General features: G+C 56.1%; 1 protein-coding gene across 1 annotated transcript in view; it reads right to left on the bottom strand.

Annotated features, from left to right (window-relative positions):
* The window catches only part of CSMD1 (CUB and Sushi multiple domains 1), a 1,021,666-nt gene that overhangs the window by 460,421 nt on the left and 540,196 nt on the right, over positions 1-21,049 (bottom strand). Inside the window, exon 6 of the mRNA XM_036250552.1 lies at positions 49-161. Within this exon, the coding sequence (XP_036106445.1) occupies positions 49-161 (113 nt within the window). The remainder of the gene's footprint in view (positions 1-48; positions 162-21,049) is intronic.

Below are 21,049 nucleotides of genomic sequence, written 5' to 3' on the forward strand. Positions count from 1 at the left end.
ACATCTTCCGCGACTTTGTTTTTTTCTTATAAGAGGCGACGTTCTTACCTTGAAACTGAGCGTTGAACCCTTTGCGCCGATGGTTACTGTCCGACGTGAAATGGAGCCGCAGCCAGTTCTTGCTGCTGATGACGGGGGAGGGAAGGTTCATGCCCGTCAGCCTGGGGAGAGAACAGAGAGAGCCCCCGTGTGAGCCACACAGAGCAATGTCCTGCCACCGTCCTGCTTCCAAAACCCACTACGCGGCCTCCGGGCCGGTGTGGCCGGGTGGTTGAGTGTCTTCTCCTTCACTGAAATGTCCCCGGTTTGCTCAGCGGTCAGGGCACAGGCCCGGGTGTGGGTCCCATCCCTGGTTGGGGTGCATGCAGGAGGCAACCCACGGATGTTTCTCTCTCTCTTTTTCCTGTCCTCTCAAAACTCAATTTCAAAAACCCAACATATAGCCCCGGCCGGTTTGGCTCAGCAGTTGGAGCGTCAGCCTGCAGACCAGAGAGTCCGGGGTTCTGTTCCAGCTAGGAAAAAGAAAAAAAAAAAAGAAGAAAAAAACCAACATATATGAAACCCACGACCCAGTCTTCAGAGTCACGTATTACTGGTAAACCTTAGAGTGGTTCAGAGAATTGTATCTTCACCCACAAATGCTGAGTGTATTCCTGAGGTTGCTATTAATGACACGTAACAGAAAATCATCTCATTTTTTATTTTTTTAAATTCTCATGAGGATATTTTTTCATTGATTTTCAGAGAGAGGGGAAGGGAGGGAGGGAGGTTGGAGAGAGAGAGGAACCTCGCGGTGAGAGATGTGGCACGGGGCACGGTGCCCGTGGTCAGCTCTCCCCCGACCACAGGGCTCTCTCTCAGAGTCTTTCCCCGGGGCACTTTGGAAGACCCCGCCATCAGCAGACACCAGCACCCTCCCCTTCCGTCCGGGAACCATCCTCTCTGTGACTCGGGGTCCCCCGTCTGTTCTCTCTGGGCCCAGGTACAGTCTCTGCTTCCTGCAGAAACCGTCTGTCATCTCTCCAGGCTTATCCCACCCAGCACAGGGCTCCGTGCCTTCCAGCCTCGCCCAGGGTTCCCACTCAGATGCGCCGGACTGCGTTCGGTCCCCACGGGAGCCCGAGCCCCTTCCTCGCCAGGGCCTTTGCACGGCTGCTCTCACGCCAGCAGTCTGCACACCCGCCGCCCACACCCGTCCCTCCAGGAATCCGAGTCACTTGTTACGTCCCGGACGGGGAAGCCCGACCTGACCACCAAGATGGAGCCGTCCTCCCTGGGACATCCTCTCCTGGCATCTCCCTCTCCCGTGGCCGTTGCACAAAAGTGAAGACCTGATTACATGTGTGCGTATTCAGTGACCGGTCGGTCACCTTTCCTGGGACCCTGGAAGCCGGCATCGCCCCCACTGTCCCTCCAGCACTTGGCAAAGTCCTGGGCACAGGGCACGTCTCCGCTGAGCACGCATCAGGCGAACAGACAGGACGGGCGACTTCACCACCCGGGTCCATGTCCCCTGGGTCACCTGCTCTGCAAAACCTGTCTTCACTGGAAGCACCTGCAGCCTGGAGCTGAGCCGAGCCGAGCAGGGAGGAGGATGCAGGTCGAAGGGACGGTGCTGCCGTCTGCCTGCATGGGGCCCGTTTACGGCACGGCCCCGGCCCAAGCCGAGGCTGTGCACACAGCCCCTGTGTGTGGGCTCCCCGGGGTCTCCGGCTCGGCAGGCTGCCCTTTCTTTAACACCCCCGAGGAAACCCAAAGAGACCTCGACTCTCCTGCCCCAGAAACATCAACACGCACCCTTGGTGGTCGTTCAGCTCTTTGCAGGGGCTCAGCCCAGAGACTCCGCTGTGTTCCTGGACTTCCGGAAGCAGCTCTCAGACGCGTACCTGGCTGCACCCAAGAGGTGTGACCTCAGTGGGAGGGATCAGCGTGTGCGGGACACGCTCGCCCCGTGGCCACCTGTGTGTGCCTTTGGCCTCAGTTTCCGTTCCGTTGCTGTGTCACGGGGCGCCCCCCTCCGGAGCCCTGGACTCATCCTGCCTGTTTAAATGCTCCCCAAACTTCACAGCTTTTGCAAAAGACGTCCCCTCGGAAGATCTTCCTCACGCGATGGTCTGAGTAACTAAGTCTCCTGGCTGCAGGGTCCTGCCCCACCTGCTCCGTGTTTCCAAGGTTGAGTCCATCCTGTTGTGGGACGGGGGATGCCTGTTCTCCTCTGACCTGTGAGCCCCCTGAGGCTCCGGCTGGCATCGTCCTCATTCCCCAGTCTTGGCAGGACTGGCCGTTCACGAAGTCTCAAAGAGCTTCTGGTTTCTGTGGTTGCTGTGAGCACAAGGCAACCTGCTAGAGCATCCGCAAGTCCGAGGACCAGGGAAGGAGAGGACGATTCACAGAAGACCGCACGTCGCTCCCCATGGACAGCAGCCACGTGATGTGGGGAGCGTGGCTCGGATCTGCGTCCACGGAGCCCTCACGGTGACGCGGGACGGGAGAGCGTCGTCTGCGGTGGGGACTGGCCCCGTCAGAGACCAGGCAGAGGAGCTCACCCGGACGGGAGGGACCCAGAGCAGGGCGTGCCCGGGCCCAGGCCGCCCACGGAGCGGGCATCAGGATTAACCTGAGGGCCAAGCAGGGAGGACCCTGGGAGAGAACGTGACAGAGCCCGTCTTCTGAGGCTCAGGGAACATCAGCGGATTGCTGGGTACACCGCCCAGGACACGGCTCAGACAGACCAGGTGACAGGATGAGACAGTCCCGAGACAGCGCTCGACAGCTTTTCTCCGCAGAATGTCCTCTGGGCCGCTCGTCTGTCCAAGAGGAAGAGGCCAACGGGACACTGGCTTCCGCCGGCGGAGGCCTTGCGTCTCCCGCCTGGGGGCCCCGCCGCACTGGTGCTCACGAGGTCGTAGCTGGTGTCAACGTCCTGGTCACAACGACAGGCCTGCATCTGAGTCACGGCTTGGACAGAGTCCTGCCGGGGCCTCTCCCCTCAGCCCACGCGGTTCGGTGGAGCTTCCCGGACCCTGTGAGGACGGCACCTGAGGTTTGCCCGCGGAGAACCCCCGTCTGTCCCTCCCAGTTCACGGGGCCGTCGCACCAGTCACTCGTGGGGGCCTCGTGGGGACGAGCACCACCGAGCTTTTCGCGTGTTCAGAGGACAGTGCACGCGTGTTTCTATGATGAACACACCGCCAACACCGTGAGGCGGGCATGACACATGCACAGGGACATCGGCGTCACCGGCTCCCCGGGACGTTACTTTTAGATACGTGCTCTCTGGGGCATCGTGAACAACACTTCCCCTCGGTCTACGGAGCGGTACCTGCCGTCCTGCCCGATTCCTCGGAAGGACTCGCCCGTCCCTAAGCAGAGTTCTCGCCTCGCTCGATGTGACCAGCACCTGTGAGGGCCAGGGCAGCCGACAGCGACACCGCCGGACCTGACGCGTCGGGAACGCCGTCCAGTGCGGCAGCCCCAGGTCCGCCGCACGCACACGGCCTTGGTTGGTCTGTGCCTGGCGTGAGCCGGGGTCCATGTCACACGCCATCAGACAGCAGGCTCCCTGCACACGCGGGGCTCCGGACCGAGGCCCAGGGGCAGCGCGCCTCGCTCAGGGGCGCCCCCTTCTGCCTCAGGGCGCCCCCCTGCCATCCTCGCAGACACAGACCACAGACGGGGACATCACTTGGCCTCCTTCCAGTGCGGCCGCCCTCCCAGCAGGGTGCGCGGACACCCACTCCCCCCGCTGACCCTCCAGGGCACCTGGGCCAGGGCACGGTGGTGACGCTCAGTGCCCTTTCTACCGCCTGCTGACGGTTTTATGCGGACGCCCTCTGCCCCGCGGCAGTAGCCAGGAAAGGGAGGCCTGATGCCGGGGACCACGCTGGGGCTTTGGCCAAGTCTCCAGCGCTGGAGAGGGCGGCGCTCTAGCGCCCCCAGTGGATCAGCTGCACCAAGTGCGCCAGCGCCTGGGGACCGGGGCTGGAAGGCGCCGGGCGGAACCCGAGGTCTTCTACCCTCACAAGCTCTGTCACAAGTACAGGCTGTGACTAGGACACACAGGTCCAGAGGGCTCTTTCTGCAAGTGTCCGGTTGTGAACTGAACACAAACACACAGCAGCATGAGAAAGGTGTCCGCAGTTCACTGGCTCCGAACGCGGGGACCCTACCACCAAGTCCCAGGGAACCCGGAGTCCCGGGGGGCCGGAGCAGACCTGAGGCGTGACCTGCCCCTCCCAGCCGTCCCAGCAAAGAGGCAGGATGTCCCCACTGGTGTGCAACTGCGGCCCGCAGGCTGACGCGTGATCACGGGCTTAGAGACTGGAGGCTCGCCCACAGGTCCCTTTGTAAACGCCCTCTCCAAGGTCCGTCTCAGAAACGACCCCAGGGCCTCCGGGGCACGCGGATCCCAACGGAGGCTGCCTTGCAGCCGGTCTCGGGTGGCTGTTTCGTCCTCCGAGTCCGTGTCCTTGAACTTAAAAGGATTTAGTATATTTGCATTTCATTTTTCCATACGTATTGAGGCATGATAACAACACAGTGTCCATATTCAGTTGTACAATGAGATGATTTCATGTTGCGATACCCTGCGGTGATGACCTCACTGTAGCTAATTCATCTGTCTGTCAGATCACAGTGTTTCCTTAAAGAGAAAAAGTGGGGTTTTCGATGGTTTGTAAATAGGCACACGCTATATATCTGCCTGCACACAGCTCTACAGGGAGACGTCTAGAATATTAGCTGTGTTGTCGATTCATTACACTTGTTATCCTTTAGCCTGTCGACAATTTATTCATGAATTGTGGAAAAAAATTAGCCCGGGACCGCACTTTGAGCCGGATCGCTCTGAAGAGTCTGTTGTGCCATCGGATGTTTTTAAATATATTTCAGGGATATTTTTATCCAACTTGGTACAACTTTATCTTAAGAAACTCTCAACTTTCCCCGAGAGTGTTGCACCTGCAGACCACTACGCGACTGTAGTGTGTCTTGTCCCTGACGACAGGGAGGGCTGCTGGGACCCGTGCCCCCTCGTGGTTTAAATCTCCTAGCGACACTGCAGCTATTCATGCTCCTTAAAAAGTGGCCAGAAGAAAAATCTATGCACTCGTTGTGTCTTAACCAAGTTAAGTCTGCAGTGCTTATAAGGCAAAGACAAATCACTGATGACTTCCTTCGACTCTGCCGGCCGTGCTGGCTCCAGCAAAACCATGTGTGTGGCGAGTGGATTTAACATCCGCTCTCTCGGGAACTTTCAAGTAGACAGCACAGTATAGTGACCACGCTGTACAGAGACCCCCGGACGTCCTCATCCTGCACCGGAAGGACGTCCGTTCTGACCGGCATCCCCCCGCGGCCCACGCGCCCAGCCCACCGCAAACCCAGTTCTGCGCTCGTTGCTGAACCTGACTTTGTTTTCGATCCCGCGGTCAGGAGAGCTCTCAGTCTCTGTCTTCCTGCGTCGGCCTCACTTTGCTGACACAATGGCACAACGTACTCTGGCTTCATCCATTTCAAGATGTGCGAGGAGACGGGCTGTGGTCCCTCAGCCGTCATCACGTAGCTGAGGAGTTAAGCCTGCCAGGCCTGGGGATGGAGTTTGGATTTAGCATTTGGTACACGGCAGGTGAATCCGTTTAATGAACACTGACTACGGAGTCTATCGCCTTTAGATACTAAAGACACATCAGCGCCCGTCTGTGGACGGCGGGCTGGTGAAGGGGAAACCCCACCCCGATTTGCAGCCACGATGCCCAAGAGTGGCCTCTCCAGACCCGTGAGTTCCTGCAGGAGCTCAGGTCAGGCACCAGGTGTGTCTCTTCATGACCTTGGGAGACTTCCTGACCGAGGACCGAGGACAGCCTCCTCCCTGGAGCTGCGGACCAGAGGACGCTCTGCCCAGGAGCTAAGTATTTCCCCGGGGGCTGAACATCTCCTTGAAGCCACTGAACCTCCCAGTGGCCTGAGGGCTGGGCGTCCGAGCCCGGTTGCCCTGCAGAAGGACTCCCGCCAGGCAATTCCGTGTTGGACCAACAAGCAGGCTTCCCCTCTGAGGGCTCTTCTTGTTGGTCACTAATCCGTTGTTTTAAGTATGTCCACACAGATCACGCATGTGATGGGGTGAGGACCGCGGAGCCCTGGCCATGCCTCCACACGCGGCTGGAGAACCGGCTCAGCCGCCTGCAGTGACCGTGTGCTGGTGTCCACACGGATGGGCAGCGTCCAGGGAGGTCATTAATCACGTCGCTGCGCCTTACTGAGCACTGCACAGTTAACTTGCTAAGAAACAATGAACACGTATATTCTTCTTCTTGCCACTTTTTAAGGAGCGTTAGTATCCACAGAGTGGCTAGTGAGGCTAAGCCACGCGGGGGCACGGGTCCCAGCCGCCCTCCCTGTGCGTCAGGGACAAGACGCACTACAGTCGCGTAGTGGTCTGCAGGTGCAACACTCTCGGGGAAAGTTGAGAGTTTGTTAAAATAAAGTTGTACCAAGTTCAATAAAAATATCCCTGAAATATATTTAAAAACACCCAATGGCACAGAAGACTCTTCAGAGCGACCCGGTTTCAAGTGCCGTCCGGGCTAATTCTTTCCACAGTTCATGAATACGTTGTCGACAAGCCAAATGATAACACTAGTAATGAATCGACAATGCAGCTAATATTCTGGGTGTCTCCCTGTAGAGATACGTGCAGGCAGATAGAAAGCGGCCTAATTACAAACTATTTACAAACCCACTTTTCTCTCTTTAGGGAGCGTTGGCACCCTTTCCACACGGACACAAATAATCCGTGAACTTTATGTCCTGTCACGGTCGATGACCGTGCCATTGCCGAGTGAACCAGGGCTCCGCGGAGCCCTGACATTGTCCCTGAGGTCTCGGTGACCTCTGTAATGAGCCCCGTCGGGACGAGTCGATCCACAGTCCGTGGATTCATCTCCGTGGGACCAGCTCTGCGAGGAGAAGTGATGGGCAGGAGGGAAGCACTTTTCAGGAGTCCGTGCGTGTGGCACAGAGCTGCCCTCACAGACAGACAGCGCTGGGAGGAAGCCTCCCAGGTCCCCCAGAATGTGCGCCCCAGCCTTGCAGACGTCGCCCCTTCTCTGTGACCGGGGCGCACACAGCTTGTTCCTTTGCTGCGCAATTGCTCATTTCTTCTCCAGTCAGAAGGTCCCCTTTCTCTCTCCCAGGAGGGGAGAGCTGCCCGAGGCCAGCGAGCGTTACCAGTACGAGTCCCTCTGCGGCGTGACTGTATCCACCATCGCTTCCCCTCGATACAAAGAAACACTCAGAGCCTCCAGAGGCTGCTGCAGCCTCGAACCGCCCGGCGGGGATGTCGCTTTGAATGCTTTCGTTTTTTCTTCCCTGACATTGCTGACGGGCCATGCCAAGCCCTTGTGACCTATATTCCACACACTTGTCATTTATTGTCCCCATGATAGCAATGCCTGCCCTTCCCCCCTCCCACCAAGCCCATCCATTTAAAAATTTTTTTTTCCTTTATTGATTTGAGAGAGAGAGGAAGGGAGAGGGAGAGAGAGATAGAAATGACAGTGAGGGAGAACATCGACTGGCCGCCTCCTGCACGCCCCCCACTGGGGATCGGGCCCACAACCTGGGCATGTGCCCTGACCAGGAATCGAACCAGCGACCTCTTGGTGCAGGGGTCGGTGCTTAACCACTGAGCCACGCTTGTTTGCTCACTTTTAAAGCTGCCACAACTGATCTGGCCCAGACCCCAAGAGGGCGGCACAGCCGGGAGCCTGGGATCACGCGTCCCCGTCCCAGGCTGGGGCGAGCCGCGTCCAGGCACCTGGCGTCTCGTCCCGGCTCTGAACTGCCCCTGCCGCCCCCAGTCCAGGCTGCGGGATCGGCACGGATTCACGGGACACCTGTCTCTGGCCTCCTCCCGGGACAGCACACACATACCCACTCACTCAGCAGACCGCGATGAGCACCTGTGCATGGGCCTGTGATGGCCAGGGACCCCCTCGGCCACGGGCACGGGTGTGGGCTGGCAGCCCCTACGACTGGCCTCTACGTGGGCCGTCGGTCTGCCCTCCGGACGCCCCACGGGAAGCTGGGGCCCATGTGGGACGTGCCTGATGTATTTTTAACGAAGACAAAGTAAGTCCACTCGACACCTAGGCCGGGTGGAGGCAGTTTCATGAGAGTCTGGTCTTATCATTTATGGCTGGATGTGAGCAATGGCGCGTCCGTGGAGTCTCGGTCTCTGAGACAGAGGACAGGGTGAGGGAGACGGGGGATGACGGCGGACCCGGAACAAACCCCGTCCGAGTACCAACCCCTAGTATGTGTTTGTCACAACATAACCATTAACTATGTCTCTCACACCGATGGTCACTTTAATCGGACACAGGAAAACTGCGGGCCTGTGACGTTAGGTGAGTGGTAGCCAAGCCGACGGGTCAACCGAATCGATGATCAGAAGGTCCACACTCTGGCCAAGCTGTCCTTCAGGCCAATGCCAGGCTGTTCCCGACACGCAGATCAGCTCGTGACCCCTGGCCGTCCCTGGGGGAGCTGGAGAATGAACGCACCCTCCCTCCGGTGTCATCGGAGCCCTTCGGCACCTGGCCTCCCCTGACCCTCCGGCCTCATCTTTCTGTTTCTTGTCTGTCGCTGTGGGGCTGAGGTGGCGCCTTCTGCACATCCTTGTAGGTGGCCTCAGTCGGAACGGCCTCTGTGCATCCCCACAGCCTCGGTTAGGCTGCCGGCCGCGGGCCTCAGGGTTTATACGTGGCCAGCTGTCTGGACGCTGGCCTCGCCCCAGGTTGAAAACGTGACCTTGTGAGAGAAGGTGCCGGCTGCCCACTGTCCTGTGCTGTAGCTTCACGGTGCCGGGGCGAGTGTCTATCCCGCCGGTGACAGGACGTGGCGAAGGCCGACTCAACGAACAGGAGGCTGCACGCCGGGGCCGGGAGACTCTGCCCGCCAGCTGCCGAGGCCCTGCCCCCGCTGGCCCCCGGGAAACCGAACCGAACCGATCCCGTCTCGCTACCGTGCTGAACTGGGGGACACCCGGAGGGAGGTTACTGGAGAAAGTCAGCCTGACCCGTGCGGAGGGAGAAAGAAGCGACACCTGCATTTCTGCAGGGGCCGAGCCCTTTCAGGGGGTCACACGGACAATTGCCGCCAGGACGAGACGGCGCCTTGGGGCCCGTGTTCACGCGTCCACACGGACTGAAGCCCCTCGGGAGTCTGGAAGGTTGACGGAACACACGGCCGGAGATGCTAGTACAGCTCGCGTGAAGGGCTGGAAGACGTTCGCAGGAAACACGCCAGGTATCCGGCACCCGCGGAGGCCACGGACCGGGGCTGCTGGCACGGCAGCTTCTACGCCTTCCCGGCCATGGAGCCGCGGGGACATGGGCCGGGCTCCTGCGGGGCACCGCTAGCGCTGACCGCGCGTTGGGGCAGGACAGTGAGCAGCACCTCCAGGGTCATCCCCACGAGGACACTGGCCGCGGTCATGAACCATGTCCCCAGTGGGATCCTCACGAGCACAGCAAGGACGTTTCGACAAGAAGGCATCTGAGCCCCCTGATGTCCACTGAGGCAGCAGTGGGGTCACCAGAGGTCACAAAGAGTCTGGGGGCTGGGACGGACCAACACAGCCCACCGAAACAGGCTCTGCTCCCTGAACAGCACGCACAGACCCAGCTCGTCGGGACGGTGCGCACTCAGGGTTTCTGTCCCCCCTCTCCTAAGGTGACCCGCCCCGCGCTCCCATCATCCTGTGCCTGCTTCTGCTGGTCCCGGGGGTTCCCAGCCCAGGCTCCTGGACCGACCCCCGATCTGCTCCCCGCTCAGAGTCACCCAGGCCCTTGAGTCCAATGCCACTCGTATGCCGATGATGCCAACCTACGTGGTCAGCCTGGACTTCTCCCCCAGAGCTCCAGCCCAATGCCCAAGGTCCCCCTTGGGGCGGCGCCCAGTGCCCAGCCGCCACCTCAGGATCAGCCCGTCCAGTGGATGCAGGTCTTTCCGTCCAGGTGTGCCCCCTTCCCCCCTGTTTTTCTCTTGCTCACACATCACACACGCCATCACCAGCTCATCCTGTGGGGTCCCCCTAACAACAGACCTCATGACGCCCCCTGTACCCCGTGGTCTCCATGACGCTCTCTGGCCTCTCACCGCTCTCATCGCCCCAACATCACGGGCTCAGCGCAGCACCAGGAGGACCACTGGACACGCTGTTTGACTGCATCTTTGAACACAAGTCACAGAGCCCGTCTCCCTGAGAGTGAACCCGTCACAACCCGCAGGCGCCCCGACCCCTCCCTGAAGCCGACCGAAGCGGACGGTCCTGCAGCCCTGGAGCTGACACGAAGCCCCTCCCCGTCCCCGGCATCCTGGTGACAACAGACAGCGCGAGCAGCAGGCATGGGCGCCGGTCCCACAACGCCGCTGGATCCCTGGGGGACACTCTTATCGACAGGTCAGTCTGGGGGGGAACGATTCCATCGGCGGGCCTCCGTGCTTCTCTCTCGAAACAATTTCCCCAGTAATTCACACTGTTTATTGAACGTTTTGCAATTTCCAGAGCGTGGAAGGGGGTTAGGTGAGGCTGCGGAACTGTAGGGAGGAGTCTTCAGAGGTCTCTACCTGCCCTAAAGTAGCCTTGACATGTGTACGGCCGCTTGGGAGGAAGCATTTCATGGGGACATTCACATCGGGTCGCAGCAAAGCGGCAGACGGGCCCGTGGGCAGCCGGAGGGGCTGACATGTGGCCCCACACCCTGCGACTTGCACACTGAGCTGCAGCCCGACGAGCCCCGACGGTTTCACTCAAAGCGCTAGCTGAATCCTTGCAGCGACCCTTGCTTGTATTGCTCCTGCTGACCTCCGTCACTTAGAACGGGGAAGGCCGAGAACACACTCGTACACGCATGACGTCTTCATTCCTTACTCAGTTAACTGGCCTAGGGTTAAGTACGCATAAGATTTATCTGGTTTGGCTCAGCAGTTAGAGCATCAGCCCACGGACCAGAGTGTCGCGAGTTCGGTTCCCATTAAGGGCATATACTTCAGTTGCAGTTTGTCCTCGGCCCTTGTTGGGGTCGTATGGGTGGCAACCAGTCGCTGTGTCTCTCTCACGTAGATGTTTCTCTCTCTCTCTTCCTCCCTCTCTCCCTCCCACTCTATCTGAAGATAAATGCAAACATGTCCTCAGATGAGGATTTAAAAAAAAAAAGATTCCTGTCTGTGCCCTGCATTTTATTCCGTGAGGTGCGTGCCACAGAATTCATGCAGACTGGCCCTGTGGCCAAGCAGACCAGAAAGCCTTCACGCAGACCAAGGGCTGAGTGCGCCCCCTGGAGCCATGGGAGCCCAAAGTCGGGGTGAGTGGTGATGGGGTCCCTCTGCCGACATGCTTTCACTCACCGGGAGAGCAGGATCTGCCTGCTGTCTCCCACCACCTCCCAGGAGCCAGGGCCTGGAGCACCCACGGGGAGGGAGTGCCGTGGGAGGGCCTGGGAGGGACCTCGCTCCACCTTCTTCCTGCCCCTGAGCTCCGCCGCAGGATTCCCCGTGGACTCCAGCACAGGAGGCCAGCGCAGGCCCACGGAGACAGGGGTGGGGGATGTCGGGGGTAGGAGGGGCTCACTTAAAAAGCTCAGGGCCTTACTGTAGTCGCCTCTCTAATTCTCAGACCCACCTGCTCAACAGCATCTTTCTTGTACTGATTCCTCACCTGAGTCCGTTCCCTGATGGGAACAGAATTATAACCTCAAACCGCAGTTCCACGGAAGGGTGGGGTATCAGAGAGGGCACTGTGATGCAGACCTGTGATTTTTTAAGGTACGGGCTTCTATCGGTGAGGCTCCTTTCTGTCCACCCAAGCAGGGTTTAGTAGGAGACTTCGGAACGTAAACAAGAGAGAGCCGCAGAGGGCTTAGGGGTTGCTTGATGTCTTCTCCTTGATTTTCTGCTGCGCAAAAACCAGAGTTTTAAAAGGCATTTGAAAAAGGCCATGGGTTGTGAAAGAGCCGCACACATTTCACAGGGTGAACAGGTTCTGCGGATATTTGATTCTGGAAGCTGGAGGGGGAGCAGCCCCATGCTTGATTCTACTTTACTTTCCAAATCAATTTCATGAGCAGAAAACCAGGAAGGCCCCATGTGAGCAATCCGTGAATGTCAGTTATTTTCCTAACTGCCTTCTAAGTGTTCACGCGAAAGCAAAAGAATGATGAATCAGTAGAATGTCAGATTATCAGATGTTTATTACCATTAAGATGGTATTAATAGCCATGAATATATGAGAACTACAGATTTTCCAGGCCCTATCATTAAAGGTATAATTGTTAAAACAATTAAAGCTGTATAATTACATTTATCCAAAGAGAAATAAGGCCGCCTGGCCATTCCAATCTAATTTTGCTTATACATTTTTATAAGCTTTCAGACACCTAGAAATCTACACTACACTTAAAAGCCAAACACAGGCCCTGTTGGGCAAACCGGGAACTCTTCTAATACAAGTGTGGACCTGGGTGTTGTCTTGGTACTTGGAATGTTCTGGAAGGTGATACCACTGACTTCTTCACACAGCAGAACCAGAACGTGCTCACACCAGTCCCTTTACACCGACCAAGGCTGGTAAGTGGTTGGGAGGAGGGCGAGGTGGTCGCACATGGAACTATAATGAATGGAGAGCTGGGATTTTTAGCTAAAGAACAAATGGAACAGATCTTCAGCCAACACCCTAACTTCACCCCCTGAGCCAAACCGCCTATTGTTCAGGTGAGCATGTCCATGCGGTGGGTTCTCAGGTCCCTTCTAGCTCTGAGCTCTCAAGTTTTCATCACCACGTTCCTGAGCACTGGAGGGGCCCCGTGTGGAAGGGCTCAGGTGGGTGACATCGTCAGGGATGACAGGCAGTTGGATCTCACTGAAGGTACACAGGCCATCGCTCATTACAACGTGATGACTTAGCACTGCTCCTTCTTGATACATTGTATCTCAACCAACGGCTACAAACAAGGAGGAGACTGAGGAATGGTACTTAGGATTCCCGAGCCACGCACGCCACCCTCTGCACCTTAGAGCCCCAGCTGAGGCTCGGAGACCCACACCGGGCCCTGGTGTGAAGTATAAGGAGGAGCAAATGCCTGAGACTAGAGACGGGAACCTAAATAGAACTTGGGAACTGTCCTCTCCAGTGAAGAAACTCAGCGTCCGCTGTTTGCTTCATCTCGCGCCTGACAGTCTACCGTCCACCCACTCTCCCACCCGTTCGTGCATTCCATCCAACCGAAAGGCCTGCAAAGATGAATCCACTCCAACCGCTGTCCTCTGCAGGAGGTAGGTATAGACGCAGATGTAGCCACGCCCACGGATACAGACATACTGGCAGATCTCGGGGCAATTCAGCATTTAGGAAGCTCGCTCGCACACATGGGTTACCCTCACTTCTAGATAACTGCGTAAAGAGATGGAGGATAAGCACACGCAACAAATGGACTGGGTTTTATTTCCTGTAACCTTTACAAAGACAGTCTACGGCACATACTGTTATAGCCACTTTACGCAAGAAAGCAAAGGTCAGTGACTAGGCCTGGAAACACGACTCATTGACATCCTTTTAGAACTCAAACCCCAGTCCCCTGATTCCCAGTCCCAAGTCATTGGCACTATGTGGTACACTGGTCCTGAAGGAGGGACAGAAAGTGACGTGCGTTGCTGGTGTGTGCTCTCCCTTAATGCGATGCGTGATCATTTAACAGAAAATGGAATGCAGATTAATCCTACCACTCAATTTTATGAATCTACTTAAATATTTTAAAGTATAGATAATATTTACACTCACTAAACAAAGCAGATCTAACCAGAGGATGCCAACACCCCTCTTATTCTTTGACTTAATCCTCCGAAGAATAAGAAGTTGAAAGCTCAAAATGGCCTAGGAAGGCATAGATGACTACCTACCTAGTATTAACCAAAACTGTTACAATTGGCGTGGTCAGTGACAATGTAAGCATTTACAGAATACCAATGAGGACACATTATTAATATGTTAAACGACAGTATCAGAGAACTGCTTACTGTTCATTTAAAAAAAAAATCAAATCCCCCGGCTTCTCTGCCTTGCTCCAGATCAATGTCTGCGGTCAGAACCCCGAGGAGCCTTGTCAATCAATGCTGCCTGCCCAAAACCCTCTTTGGAAGGAAATGCACGTGTAACTAAAAGTACAGGGAATGAAAGAAAGCAGGCACCCAGGACCTGCTGGGCGTGGCTTCCCATGTGCCCTGCTGCTGATGACAACGGCAGGGTTAAAAGGTTGTTTTGGCTGATAATATAATTACACACTGCAATACCGACCTATTGACAAGATACTAACAACCTATCAAAGGTGCCTCTGAGCCCAGAAATAGAGAGGTAACCGTTGTGACTCTTGGGGCCATTTTTTACGTCGTTTTCGTGTTCTGATAGCTAGCTAGCTCTAACAGCAAACGCCCACATTTCTTCATTGCGAGAATCAACCCACTGGGGATAGCTGCCGAGTGAAGGGAGTTTGGGGTCTTTAGAAACAAGGTCATGAACGGACCCAGAGTGGCAGCCCGAGCAAGGCATGTGGCCAGGGGACAGGAGCCCGTCTGGAAGGCTGCGGCCTGTGATTCGACCGTGACACCCTGGAAAAGGCGGAACCAGGGCACAGGGACGACCAGGGCCTGTCGGCGCGCGGAGGAGAGATGACGAGGCGGCGCACACAGGATGCTAGGGCAGGGGAAGGTCTCTGCGCCCTCCCGTTCTGGGGGGCACCCAACCCACAGATGCCCACTCTAGACCATGAGATCATGACGCGTCCGCACGGGCCCACTGGCTGTGGCTCATCGCACTCCGGTGGGGGCCGTCGGCAACGGGACAGCCCGTGCGTGTGCGGGGGCAGGAGGTATGTGGGGTCTCTGTAGCTCCCTTGCGATTACTCTAAAAAATAAAGTCTTAAAAACCAGCTTCAGACAAGGGGAGTTATAATCTCACGGAAGGAGCGCGTGAGCAGAGGGGGGCGTTCAACCGCAGGGGCATTCTCTGCAGGAAGTTATGGGCTCTGGGGGCAGGACTTCCTCGCCCGACGGACGTGGACTTTTGTTGGCAAATCTGGAAGCCACTATTTCATCATTTTATTGCTGTCTGTAGTTTTTGTAGTAAGAGAGAGTTTATTGTTTTGTTTTCATTGAAATTTACTGGCCTCTTACCTCGTCTGACAGAATCATTGAGTCAGAGACATTTCCTGAGCAGACTCTTTGAAAAGCAACGTATTGTGGTGCTCGTCTGTCTTCTCTCTGCGGTGACATTTCCCGACTCATTGCGCCGTATCCATCTCGGGCGCCGCGCCGACACGCACCCGGCCGTTCCCCTGCGTTTCAGAGCGAGTTCATACGGTTCTGCCTCAAATAACTCAGCTAGACAGTTCACACCGTGGTTAATTTCACTTTAATTCCGAAATGAACACAAGTATCTCGTTGAGGTGATATTTGAAATGTTAAACCTTGAAAGGCAAGCTGGAGACACATCGTAAAATTGATGTGAAATTCTTAGGAACAGGTGTGATGAACACTGAGGGACGCTAACGTCATTCATGCCCAACCTATCAACTACAAGGAAGATGGAGTTCTACACAATCACTCACGTTAACAAGTTATTAAGCACACTATTTATATTAAAATTAAATGTGATCGGGAGGTAAACGTTTCTGATGTTTCGGCTAGAATTCCATGGACGATTCACAGAATCGTGTGCTTACTCATCGCACACGAGATTTGTTTTAGGGTTCGGCTGAGTGACAGGTTAGGCATCCGCACGTCCCCTTTCCTGCCATCTACCCCTTGTCCTAACTCCTTGAAGCTGGTCTTCTGACCCCACTGCACCACGGAGAATCCTCTCTCCTTATTCACGGGGTTTTCCACGGACCTGGTCCCTGGTCACGGTCACCCCTGCTGCCCCGACGCCAGTGGAACCCGCCCACCTCGAACACAGCTGTGACTCAGCCCTTCCCCCTCCGCTTTGGCAACATTGCAGCCACTGCCAGGAGCGCCACCTGCAGCCAGTGGGCTGCCCCGTCAGGTTTACGCAGAAGAACCTGTGGGCAGAGTGGCCTGTGCCCTTCAAGAATTGGAAATCTAACAGGACACGCGGTGGACAAGATGCTCGCGGAACACTTGCCGAGGGAATGGACCCGGAATGAAAGGAGAACGAACGGACCACAGTAAGAGTGAAAGGAATGTGAGGCGATAGAGCGTCCATCACCAGGGCGGCCAGACGGACCCGCTGTACACTCGTTGGGTGGACATTCGGGAGAAGAGAAAAGTTGGCTTCAGAGCCAATGGTACGCTTTTCTGAATCCACATTAACCATAAGGGGGGACTGTCCGATTCCACAGGGGAGACCTGACTGCAACATTTGGTCAGTAGCTACAACTGTGACAGTCGTCCCTCGCCACCTCACGCTTCCACGTTCGTGGCTTCGGTTTGGAAAAAAAACCGCCATCGAGCGAAGCCAGGAACGTGAGGCGCGGAGTGGGAGGGACCACTGTGTATAAATAAAGAACCCTACTTCTCGGAAATTCATTATCGCGGTAGAGCCTGCACCTGATTAACCGCGATAAACGAGGGCCGGCTGCATCCTTCTTACGTGAACACACACCCTCCTTTCTGCAGACACGTCTCACCGAGTGATTTGCGGCAGAAAGAACACTCAGAATGGCTCTTTCTCTGCCCCTTTTCCCAGACAGCTGTGTCCTACCGAAGGGTCCTTCCGTCTGCGCGAGTTACCGGGGCCTCTGCATCCCGGTCTCTTCCCCGCCCTCGGGGATGCTGTGCCCTCTGCTGCTCTCCCGGGGGACACGTGGCCTCTTCTACCGACCTCCGTTCCGCTCCACGTGAACTCAAGACGCTTGTCTCCTAACACGTCATCTTCTGACCTGCACCCCTCAGGAGCTGCTTCCGGCCTGTGTGCTCACGTCTGCGTGTGGACGTCGTGTGCCCCATCTCCACCTTCCCGCGACTGGATTGCCCCCACCACTGAGAACACGCTTCACTGGGCACAGTGCCCCAGCCTCGCCACCTGCCCACCCGCACAAGTGGCTCTTCCTTGACTTCCGGGCACGTCCCATGGCTGTCTTCCTTCCACGCTGGGGTGCTCACCTCCCTTGGTTGCTTGAACGCTGTTCCTGGCTGGTTTTGGTTCTTCTCTATCAGGCAGCTACATCCTTGGCCTCAGACCACCCTGAGAAAACCAGTTCTATGGTTCTGACGACCATCGAAGGTCTAGGAACCCGACGTGTTCATTCCAACCCCAATGTCTCTTCCGAGCTCCAACAGAGGTGCTCAACTCAACGCACCGTCTCCATGTAGGGGAGCATGCACACGTCAAAGTCTACGTGTCCAAACCGCACACGTCAAAGTCTACGTGTCCAAACCCCGTCGCTGCATCTCTCACACACACACATGCAGACACGCACACGTACATGCACACACACACACACACACACACACACACACACACACACGGCTCCTTTTCCAGGGCTGTGTGCTTTTAAAAACTTCATCACTCCTGGTCTGTTTGCTCACAGCCTGATGTGCCCTCTCCTCCATGACTTATATGCACAACAGGTGTCCTCTGCATCTTCTTGGACTGGGTCACTTCTCTTCACCCCACTGCCTGTTTCCAGTGCACCTTGTTCTGTCCCACGCTCACCAGTGTGCCCACCACAGCCCGCAGCGTCACTCCGACCGAAACCCCCCGTGACATGCACCCACGCGGTCAAGGGCCGATCCCTTCAGATCAGGTCACGCCGCTCTGTGCTGCCCGCACGCGAGGCCTGCACGCTGCCCTCCAAGCGCGGACCACAGGCGCCTCTCCAGCCTGATCCCAGACCTCATCCCATGTCCCCGCGTTGTTTTCAGTTTCTCAGAAGTGCTGTACGCTCCCCGCCCGCGGCCCTGGTGAGCACGGCTGAGGACACCCTCTCTTCCTGACCCCACCTCCTCTGACTTCCCCCCGCTTTCTTACCCAGAATCAAGTCGGGAGGGAAGCTAAACCCAACCAGGGTCCTGGAACACAGGTCTGTGGTTTCCGAAGTCTCACTCGGTCTAGGAACATGTATGTGCTAGTTCATTTTAATTTTTTAATTTTTTTTTATCCTCACCCGAGGACATTCTTCCATTTTTTGTTCAGATAGAGTGGGAGGGAGACATTTTTTGTTCAGATAGAGAGACAGAGAAACACTGAAGTGAAAGGACACATCGAGTGGCTGCCACCCACACGACCAACTGGGGCCGGGAACAAACTGCAACCGAGATACGCGCCCTTGGCGGGAAACGAACCCGGGTCTCTCTGGACCGCAGGCCGATGCTCTAACCGCTGAGCCAAACCGGCCAGGGTTATGCATGTGCTAGTTTACATGTGTCTTCCTGGTGGACGGTGGGAGAAGTCATGATCACGTGTCTCCCTCGACCTACGATGGCCCAAATGGAGTAACTATTTAGAAAAGATTTGCCATGAGACTGATTAGCTTGCATCCGATATAATTTACCAAAATAAGGAATCTTAACTCTTCGTTTCTTGCTTTTTCCATAATTGGTGACATTTCCCAGTTAGAGTCACATCCCTATAGCCCTGTGTCAGACCAGAGAATTAGAACACGCTTTCCCGGATGTTGTCACCCATCACCGGAGCTGTGCGGTTCACATTTCTCCCGTTAATCATTGTCGCAATTGGATGGGTTATTATTTTCGTTGACTTGGAGTTTGAAAAGTGACAATCATGTATCAGTTGTGAAAAGTATCCTGGAAATACACTGATGAAAGATATGTGTGTGGTAAGTGAGCTTCTAACAAATGTGACCCCACTGAGAAGCCGGTGAAATGGGGTGAGACGGACGCACGCGGCCTGTGGGAACGCGCACGGAGGGAGTTGTCTGGAAGTGACGTGAGTGAAGATGTCCCAGGGAAAAGGGCGGGACTCTGTCCTGGCGGACAAAGCCCTGGAGCACGCCCGCGGGAAGGCAGGGCGGTGCGTCCGTGGCCGAGGCAGGAAGTGAGTTTCACTGGACAGAGCAGGAGGGGAGGGTATCGGGACGGGGGCTGGGGGAGGAGGGGTGTCAGTGGGAGAACTCGGAGGACGGGCTGAGGGACGTGGAGGCCCCGAGGAGCGATGTCCCGTGACACCGTGGTCATGAAGGACGTGTCTCGTCATGAACTGGGTGGGAAAGGAAGCGAAGAGGAATGAGGGCAAACTGGTCTTACGTGGCTGTTTAGTGAGGAGAAAGAAACAACAACAGAATCAAAACAACAGATGTCACGTAGCAGAAGAAAAAGGACTTTGAGAGAAATGTGATTTGATCCTGGAATAAGCTTTCAAGCCAGACGATGGCACGCAGGTCCCCAGAGACTTGCTGAGGGGGTTTTCTGGGAGCACCCTGAGTCCTGAGATGGCGCCCCGTCCAGTGAACCCCCGTTGCCAAGGTAATGTGACAGAGTACCCCGGTCATTGCAAATTTCTAGAGCACAGGAATGTCCTGGAGGGGCACGGGGAGCCCTGGACAAGTAGGACCAAGCTCACGTGCCTGGACCTGCTATAGAATGAGCCCAGGAGGGTGTTTGTGGTCTCGATCGTTCAAGCCGATACCCGCACAGAGCAGGTGGTGCGTGGGACGCCCTTACGTCTCTGTGTCTCTTGAAACTCATGCTCTCCAAGGAAGATATACAGCAGATGGAGATGTAGCCTGTTGTATGCACTTTCCAGTAACAACTGAGACCCATCCAGTGGCCTCCGCGGAAGGCCGAACACCCTCTTTACGGGGCACCGGGTGGTTTTCACGCCCCCAACGGCTTGAAAAAGCAGGTCCAACTCCAGAGAGAAAATGAATTATGCAATTAGCAATATCAGTCTGTTTTCTTATTAACTATAATAGCTTTATATTAAAATCATCTGTCTTTGCCATTTTAGAACCTTGACAATAATACATCCACAGGAATTCTGCTCTGATTACTCTGAATGCGTCATTCGATTCCAATTCTTGGTAAAAGTATGAGGTTTATTTGGCTCACATCTAAAAAATACAACATATTAAAAATAAAATCAGTACACTTAAAGTGCATAACTTTCACCCCGCCGGTGTGGCTCAGTGGCTGAGCATCGACCCTGCACCAAGAGGTCGCTGGTTCAATTCCCGGTCAGGGCACATGCCCAGGTTGAGGGCCGGATCCCCAGTGTGGGGCACGCAGGAGGCGGCCAGTCGAATGTTCTCTCTCATCGATGGTTCCATCTCTCTCTCCCTCTTCCTTCTTCTCTCTCTAAAAATAAATAAACAGATACAAAATTTAAAGTGCGTGACTTTCTACGGGGCCTGCGGGACCCTGTGGCTGTCACAGAAATGCCCACGGAGCTGACCTAACCCTCTCCAGGCCCAGGCAGCCAGCTTCCAGGCAAAGGGGGAGAGACCGTGACATCTGTCCTAACACGGTGTGAGCCATCCCGGCACCTGGACATCAGGCTGACCTCTGACGTTCACCTGCACACAAACATGGACTGGGCTTCACGCAAACGGCACTGACGGTGTCGCCACGCCCCCTCCCGGTGTAACGAGCGTGGCTGAAGTCAGCCTGGAAACCCGCAGCGAGCAGCGTGTTTATACCCAGTCCTCCTGGCAGGGTAGCTCTGACTTTGCCCCGCAAGGCCTCTGAGAGCAAACACAGGGAACTACTGGGGAGAAGCCTGTCGCTGTGCAGCTCCGAGCACCGCCGGCCCAGTGGCCTCTCTCCTCGGATCAGCGCGCTCGGGCTCTGATGCGGGGACTTGACTTTTCCGAGCTTTGCCCCATTCCATCCGCTTTTATCCAGCAGGACGGTCATAGTGCTTCTATTGCCAACACTATCGAAAGTGGTGATGAAAGCCAGTGATTCTTTCTCAGCCCCAGAGCTGATATCCGCTCCAGAACGCAGAGCCCGCCTCCTGCCTGTCTGGCTCCTGATGTGAGAATCACCAGATGCTTCTGCCGCCCCAGGGGCTGGCAAA

The sequence above is a fragment of the Molossus molossus genome, unplaced genomic scaffold (assembly GCF_014108415.1).
Source record: "Molossus molossus isolate mMolMol1 unplaced genomic scaffold, mMolMol1.p scaffold_m16_p_9, whole genome shotgun sequence".
Classification (NCBI taxonomy): Eukaryota; Metazoa; Chordata; class Mammalia; order Chiroptera; family Molossidae; genus Molossus; species Molossus molossus.